Source organism: Antrostomus carolinensis, unplaced genomic scaffold (assembly GCF_000700745.2).
Source record: "Antrostomus carolinensis isolate BGI_N321 unplaced genomic scaffold, ASM70074v2 scaffold17368, whole genome shotgun sequence".
Lineage (NCBI taxonomy): Eukaryota > Metazoa > Chordata > Aves > Caprimulgiformes > Caprimulgidae > Antrostomus > Antrostomus carolinensis.
The window spans coordinates 1-8,276 of record NW_010332502.1 but is presented as its reverse complement, the minus strand read 5'-3'; the positions used below and the strand labels follow the sequence as shown (position 1 = coordinate 8,276).

Here is an 8,276-nt window from a genome sequence, read left to right as displayed (position 1 = left end):
CCAGTGTCTGACCACCCTCACAGTGAAGAACTTCTTCCTAATATCTAATCTAAACCTTCCCTCTTTCAGCTTAAACCCATTTCCCCTTGTTCTGTCATTAACTGCCCTTAGGAAAAGTCCCTCCCCAGCTTTCTTGTAGCCCCTTCAGGTGCTGGGAGGCCACTATAAGATCTCCCCGGAGCCTTCTCTTCTCCAGGCTGAACAGCCCCAACTCTCTCAGCCTGTCCTCACAGCAGAGCTGCTCCAGCCCTCGCATCCTCCTGGTGGCCTCCTCTGGACTTGTTCCAGCTGCTCCAGGTCTCTCTTGTGATGGGGGCTCCAGAACTGGAGGCAGCACTGCAGGTGGGGTCTGAGGAGAGCGGAGCAGAGGGGCAGAATCCCCTCCCTCCACCTGCTGCCCACGCTGCTCTGGGTGCAGCCCAGGACACGGTTATTGGCCTCTGGGCTGCCAGCGCACATTGTCTGCTCGTGTTCAGCTTCTCGCTCACCACCACTCCCAAGTCCTTCTCTTATGTAAATAATCAGTGTAAACCAACCATAAATCCTCCTTCCAGCACCAGCTTTCAGAACAAACCCGTATTTCGGGGAATAAGCAGCTCTGCTACACCACGTTCTACACACCTGAGAGGTGACAGCAGCTGCTGAGTCACTGCGGGTGACCTGCTCCCCATGGAAACTGTTAACGTGGCAATATGAAAAACTTAAAAAAGCTTCCAATAAAATAAAAAAATTACTCAAAAGAAAGTGATAGCTGAAAGAAAGGTCCAAATTAAATTTAAATGTGGATCTGTCACTCAGTTGGAATATTTTCATTATCCCACAGGTAGGCAATTTATCTATTTATTCACATTTTTGTTAAGTTCTGTCAGAAGGGAACGGTAAATAACAGGGGTCAGGCACTGGGAGTAATGAGGGCAGTCCTTTGAAAGCTAAATCCTCAGAAATGGGAGCTTTCTCGCCTCATAAGTTGCTTAACTGGAACACATACAGAAATAAAGCATTTATGCAACACTTAACAGGATGAGAAAAATTGGAAGCGATTTTTAGGCAGGTACTGGATTTTCCAAAGCTTCACATGAGCGATGAACATCTGTCACCTGTGACGCAGGCGTAAATTATCTCCAGGATATTAAAACATTATTAATACTGGCTACAACGGGGCCAGTCTTGGCTTCTCCTTTACATTTTTCCTCCTCATAAGGAGAACAGGAAAATGATGTATTGGAAATAAGTGTTGTGCTGGTTACACCCCGGTGATCAGAGAGGACATTCCTGCCCCAGCCCCACACCCCGGTAACGCTGACGTAACACTCATTTGGTAGATACATCATTGTGCATCTATATGCACTATTTTAATTACCAAATGCAGAATGGAAAGGTGGTTTTGTCTCATTTCTCCAGGGAGGAGAGAACAACCTGAGAGAACTGAGTCCAGCAGTTACGTACCGAGATGTCAAACAAAGTGACAACCCTCAGCTGAGACCCTCACTGGTAACACCAAACACCTGACACGGCCTATGAACTTGTACAGAGGGGTAAGGAGCCTCCCCACGAGATGCCAAAAACCTCCCAAAGCAGGTAAAGAGATCATAGAAAATTGTGAGCTGGGAGGGACCCACCAGGATGATGGAGTCCAACTCCTGTCCCTGCACAGGACAATCCCAACATTCACACCATGTCCCTGAGGGCACATGTTGGCCAAATGCTGCTGGAATCTTGTCAGGCTTGGTGCCATCAGCACCTCCCTGGGGAGCCTGTTCCAGTGCTCCACCACCCTCTGGGTTCCTGAAGAACCTTTTCCTCATGGCCAACCTCACCCTCCCCTGCCACATCTTCCTGCCATTTCCTCTGCTCCTGGCATTCGTTGGTGGCCAGAGAGAAGAGATCAGCGCCTGCCCCTCCTCTTCCCCTTGGCAGGAAGTTCTAGACCCCCAGGAGATCTCCTCTCAGTCTCCTCTTCTTAGATGAGTAGTTGAGATTTGCTTCAATTTTCATTTTGATGACTGGTTTTATGACAATTACAGTAAGAGTGTGCAGGTACAATGACAATTCAGTTTCTTGTCCCAGGAATGAGCAAGACACACGATGGATGTACCTACACAGAACTGCCTGGATTGGAAAAGCCCTTTAAGCTCATCAAGTCCAACCATGAACCCAACACTGACAAGTCCCCGACTCACCCATGTCCCTCAGCACTGTGTCTACACTGCCCAGCTCAGTACTGTGTAAGATAACCAAACAAGATGAGAGGCAACCAAACAGCTCACACAAAGGCAAAGCGCTCATCTCTCCAAAATACCTGATTCCATAAAGCACAAAACTGCTTAATAAAAAAAAAAACCTTAAAGTTGGATTTAGAATCACAGAATCATAGACTGGTTTGGGTTGGAAGGGACCTTAAAGCTCATCCAGTCCCAACCCCCCTGCCAGCAGCAGGGACACCTTCCACTAGACCAGGTTGCTCAAAGCCTCATCCAACCTGGCCGAGAACACTTCCAGGGAGGAGCAGCCACAGCTTCTCTGGCCAACCTGGGACACTGGCTCACCACCCTCACACCAAACAATTTCTTCCTCACATCTCATCTCCACCTCCCCTCTGCCACTTTCAAGCCATCACCCCTTGTCCTGTCACTCCCTGCCCTTGGCCAAAGTCCCTCCCCACCTTCCTGGAGCCCCTTCAGGTACTGGGAGGCCGCTATAAGATCTCCCTGGAGCCTTCTCTTCTCCAGGCTGAACAGCCCCAACTCTCTCAGCCTGTCCTCACAGCAGAGTTGCTCCAGCCTCAGATCATCTATCAGCTCCAGGTTATGGAGGTACAGGTGACAGCCTTGACTTTGGGCCTGACGACCAAGTCATCTGAGAAACCTGAGCAAGTCAAGGCCAGCAGCACTCACACAGGTACCATTGGTGACCCTGAATTGCACATATATGCCTCACAGAACCCACTGCAACTAACACTCACATAAAGATACACGTTGTTCCTTACTAATAAGGAGTAGTTTTGGAACACACAAAAACCACAGGATATTAACAAGAGGACGTACAGAAATCCTATTCTGACATGGTGGCCTCATTCCCTGCAAGGACCTTTTTCTGCCTTACATTGAATTCACTCACCTGTGTAACGTATCTCCCATCTCCCCACTTTCTGACTGCCCACAGATGCTGCCACACCCTTACCCACACCACTCCCAGCCCCCCTTGTCACCTTCTCTCCCTGGACTGAGATGACAAGGTGTTGAGAGAGTCACATTCAGAGTGAGAGACAGATCCATCAGCACTCCTACTTACCGGATCTGTGCTATAAAAACCTCACCACATGCTACAAAAACCTTCTTGTACATGTAACTTAAAGTTATTCCAGTTCACAACGTTCCTGTTTCCACACTACAAGCTACAACATCCACAGGTCTCAGGGCAGAGCTTGTTCTTGCCACCTCAGCTGACCTCAGTTACAGATCACATCTTCCCAAAAGGACAATACTTTTACTATAAACCATGTTTCATTGAATCCTTCAAGGGTTCATCCCTCTCCTTCCTCCACCACACTGGTTTTACTCTGTTAAGAGGAAAGGGATTTCCCCCCCCCACCCCAGTAAATCTCATTTAAAATTCCCCTGCATGCCCAGGCTTTATTTACCCCTACGTGCTATCAGGGTCTGCTTGGGAAAGCAAACTAAAGGATTTCATGATTCTTTTTTTGATGGATACAAATATGGGGGAGAAAAGCACCAGTTTCTCCCCCAGCCCCATGAACACTGAAATCATTCACCACTTGTGACCTTTTAGTTTTTTACCTGGAGCACACCTGTCTAAATATCAAGCCAGGTCTCCTTTATGAAAACACTTAACACTGAGTTTTTCTCTCAGGAATACTCACAAAGATTCATATTCCTGTGGGGAACCTCGGTCCCATCAGAATTAGAAATCAAATACCTAACTCTAGAAACAAAAGAGGGAAATTTAGTGTATTCTGATTCTAGTTGTTGTCACTTGACCTATCATCCAGCACTTCTATTATTTTGATAACAGATCTAAAATTAATTTTCCATGAAAATGTCAGAAATAGACCCAAGACTTTTAATATAAATAAATATACAAAAGCTTATGTGAATTCTAGAGATGAGATGAACATAAGTATTTTATGGAGTCAGATAATCATTTATTTATGGCGAATTTCTGGCTCCCTTGGAAACAACGGAACGAACTTTAAATTAAAGATGTTAAAGAACACCGTGTCATTTAAAAACAAGTGTTGTGAGAACACAAAGAAGGCACTTATTTGACAACATACAGACATTTAAAACCTACAAACACTGTAATAAATGGCACAAACTCCCAAACAGACATTAAAAAGTTACAACAATATGCATATCATTAGTTTCCCATATGAAAACCAGATATAAATTTTTGGTTACTAAATAGCTTCATGCTTATTTTCACATTTATTTGATTGAGTACAATATATTGTAATAATCTGTAAACAGATAAATATTTCTTTCTCTCTTAGCAGTCATTCAAAAGTTACCTGCACAAAAAATATAAAGTTATTTTGGCACCTTTCAGCATAGTGTCCGTGTAAACATTTCTTCCTTCTACACACACAGCCACCATCGAATTCCTGTAGCAACTGCCCTTTGGTAAATCATTCATACAGACCTCCAATAAATAAACAAGCAGCTGAAGTGTGGGGAAATTAGTATCTCAGGCTGCGAAATCTTGGTTTTCTTAGGCTAAGCATGGGTTGTTTGATGGTGGGTTTGTTCTCAAGCAGCATGGCTTCATTTTCTGTAGTTGGAAATCTGTTCTGGTAGATCAGGGGGTATTCCTTCTGAAACTGGAAAACATACAAGCAAAAAAACAATAAACTAAAATATCAGACTCCACAAAAACCTCCAGCTGAGCAGGACGTGAGCATGAGTCACCTTGACAGGACATGTATCAGCACGTAAAGGAACTCTGCTGTGACACTTGACCAAAGCTGTAGCCACTTGTGCTTACAAGTTCACAACTGACAACATCCAAAGCCAGGTTGGATGAGGCTTTGAGCAACCTGGTCTAGTGGAAGGTGTCCCTGCTGCTGGCAGGGGGGTTGGGACTGGATGAGCTTTAAGGTCCCTCCCAACCCAAACCAGTCTGTGATTCTATGAAGAATGAGTCAAACAGAAATTCTGTCAGGCACTTGAACTTCTGTTGAAATAAGAAAAGCTTCAAATCTCATTTTATTCCCAAGGACTTTTTAGCTGTTTCCACCAGAACAGTGCTATGAGCAAACTCTGTGCTGTCCTCACTGCCGCCTTCTGCATCTGCAGCGCCACTCTGCAGTTGCTCACCGTGTTGTTCACCAGGTGAGTAACGGCAACACTGCTCACAGTCTGAAGGTACGAGCACCTCTTGCTCAGCCTCCCCCCCAGAAACCAGAGTGGGGGAGGCAGTGGTGGGGGCTGCATGTGTAGGGTTAAAGCAAAACTCTCCCTCCATCCCAACACTGATGGGCAACGGAGCTGGGGAAGGGTCTGGAGCACAAGTGTGCTGAGTTCCCTTGTGGCTGAGGGAACTGGGGGTGTTGAGCCTGGAGAAAAGGAGGCTGAGGGGAGACCTTGTGGCTCTGTGCAAGTCCCTTGGAGGAGGGTGGAGAGAGGTGGGGGTGGGTCTGTTCAACCAAGGACCAAGGGACAGGCCAAGAGGAAATGGGCTCCAGTTGTGGCCAGGGCAGTTGAGATGGGATGTGAGGAAGAATTTCTTTGCTGCAAGGGTTCTGAGGCATTGGAAGGGGTTGCCCAGGGCAGTGGTGGAGTCCCCATCCCTGGAGGGATTGAAGAGTGGTGTAGACACAGTGCTGAGGGACATGGGTTAGTCATAGGGGACTGGTCAGTGTTGGGTTCATGGTTGGAGTCTATGACCTTCAAGGGCTTTTCCAACCCACGCCATTCTGGGATTCTGTATCCTCTCAGGAGAGTTTACTACTTAACCAAGGGAGTTATATTTCAGTTCCCACATATATACACAACTAAACTAAAGTGGCTTCAGAGACATGCTTGTGAGATTTTTCCGTTTCCTCTGTAAGGCCTCAGGAAGGAATGAACAATGATAAATACATCTACACATCAGCCAAAGCTTTCTGCTGATTGATTCCACCTACGGAAAATGACACCATTTCCAACTCCTGGTGTTGACACTAGAGGTTAGGCCCAACTTTTAAGTGCCATGCATTCAGCTTTCCCCAGCTGAAAGTATCAAAACTGAACAATTGCTCCCAAGAGTTATGATCCAGCAGACCACTGGCCATCCCAGCACAAATGGCAAGACCACAATGATACAGCTCTATGGATTTTAAAATAAACTTTGCAAACATGTGGCTCTTACAGTACAAGCTGCTCCTGGACTTTGGTGGGAAGTCATCAAAAATTGAAGTATGTATGTCAAGTTTTACTGCTAGAGGATTTATTTCCTCCCTCCCCACTTCACCTGCTTCAAGTGCTGCTGTGTATCACTTCTTACTGCTTACTTAACTCCAAGTTTTAATTGCCTGTAATTAACTATTCTTCTTTACATGCAGGAAGTTTTAATGAACTTGAAGAAAAGTCCAGCCTTTGCTTTTACAGGACCAGAAAGTTTTGAGAACACACGTGAAAGTCAGTGTTGCAGGAGTTGGAGGAGGGGCACCAAAGAGAAAGAAATGTGCTTGCTCTGAAAAGCTGCTTTTTCAAATGTGAGTCACAAGACTTGCTTAGGAGATTCCAGGACAAGTACAACACTATTCAATTAGTCAGAAATACTTACCAAAGGTTTTCTGAAAAGAGAAAAAACCCTTCAGTATTAAATCCTGCCAGAACTGCTGTAGTTTAGCTTTAGGATTAGGCAATACGTTAGTAGGCCATGGAAGTGCCAGAAAATCTTGAGTAATATACACATTACAAAACACAAAGCTAAATCCACAGAAAAGAATGTTTCAGAATTGTGAACAGATAGAGCTTAGCTTCCTAAAGGGAAAAAAATCACTGCTTTTAGCAGTGATTTACTGCTTTTAAGCCCATCCACAGCATTTTAACAGCACCACAAGAAACCACGCTGCAATTCTCCTGCAGGTGATGTAATGGAGAGCAGCAGCTTTCAATCATTTTATACTGGTTTTAAATCACTGACTGACCATCACTGCTGCCAGACAGTATCAGATGCTGTATTAGACACAGCCTTTAAAATCCTAATCAAATCAGGCAAACACTCTTCTATAAAACAAGCATTTCTATCCGGTCTGCTCTTGAGATCCTTCCCTCACAACAGCATTTTTAGAAGTAGATGAAACACTCACCAAGTTTCTTACCTGTTTTAACTTTTTCTTTTTATCTTTCACAGTCAAGTTTTTATCTTTGATAATGTTCTCCAAGAGCTCCGCCACTGCAGCTTGGGAGGTAGAAACTTTTTGTTCTTCAAACTCTTGAGGAGTTATTTGTTTGCAGTAGGAATACGTTGGCAATATGGCACAAATTTCTTCCTTTGGATATTTGCACTGAAACAAAAATTGAAGCAGAGGTCTGGATATACTCAAATGATTATGTACTATTTTAGGAAGAAGCTACTTAACAGACACCCACCTGTATTAACTTACAGCAAGATCACACGTTGCAATACATTATAACATAGTTAATATCTGTGATTGCACCACAAGTTGAATAAAAGTTTGCATTCAAAATATAGCAGGTTTTAGTTGCAGTTTTCCATTCCACCTTCAGAAATAACAAATACCCTGCAATTAGCAAACTTAAACGTTTATCATGCCACCAACCTGAGCCATCTTCATGTGCTCTATGTGATCTCGCACTGCAACCTGCAGGTAAGTTGGTACTTTAAATATTTCTTGTTGGTGATCCATTAGGAATGAAACCAATCGTGTAGAAAGCAGCTCGTCAAGATCTACTTCTTCTGCACAGCACAGCACGCAGCGAGAAAAAGTCTGGATCATCTACAAGTGTTTAGCAGATCATTAGTATGTGCCCTTGAGGGATTTGCCTCCTTCCCAGTCTACACAGTGGCACCATGAATTCTCCAATAGCAACTTTCATTGCAATCTCTCTTGCCTGCACCACTGGTCAAGAGAGGAGGAAAACTGATTATAACTTTATCCTCATCTGAAATAAAGTAACTTCTTGTACTTTTTTGACGTGAACAGTACTTTCAATTAAGAAACATATTCTAAAGAGGTAATAAGAAGATAAAGTCTCCCCCTGCAGAAAAGTGTACATCATCTATCAGCCATCTTGAGGCTTACAAAAGAT

General features: G+C 44.4%; 1 protein-coding gene across 1 annotated transcript; it reads right to left on the bottom strand.

Moving 5' to 3' along the window:
* Nucleotides 1-4,696: 4,696 nt before the first annotated feature.
* Nucleotides 4,697-8,097, bottom strand: LOC104529284 (DEP domain-containing protein 1A-like). The gene is made up of 3 exons (XM_010173552.1): nucleotides 7,787-8,097; nucleotides 7,325-7,510; nucleotides 4,697-4,837 (listed from the first exon to the last, which is right to left on the bottom strand). Exons 1-3 carry the CDS (start codon nucleotides 7,961-7,963, stop codon nucleotides 4,697-4,699), a joined length of 504 nt encoding a protein of 167 aa, XP_010171854.1. The 5' UTR covers nucleotides 7,964-8,097.
* Between the last annotated feature and the right edge of the window lie 179 nt (nucleotides 8,098-8,276).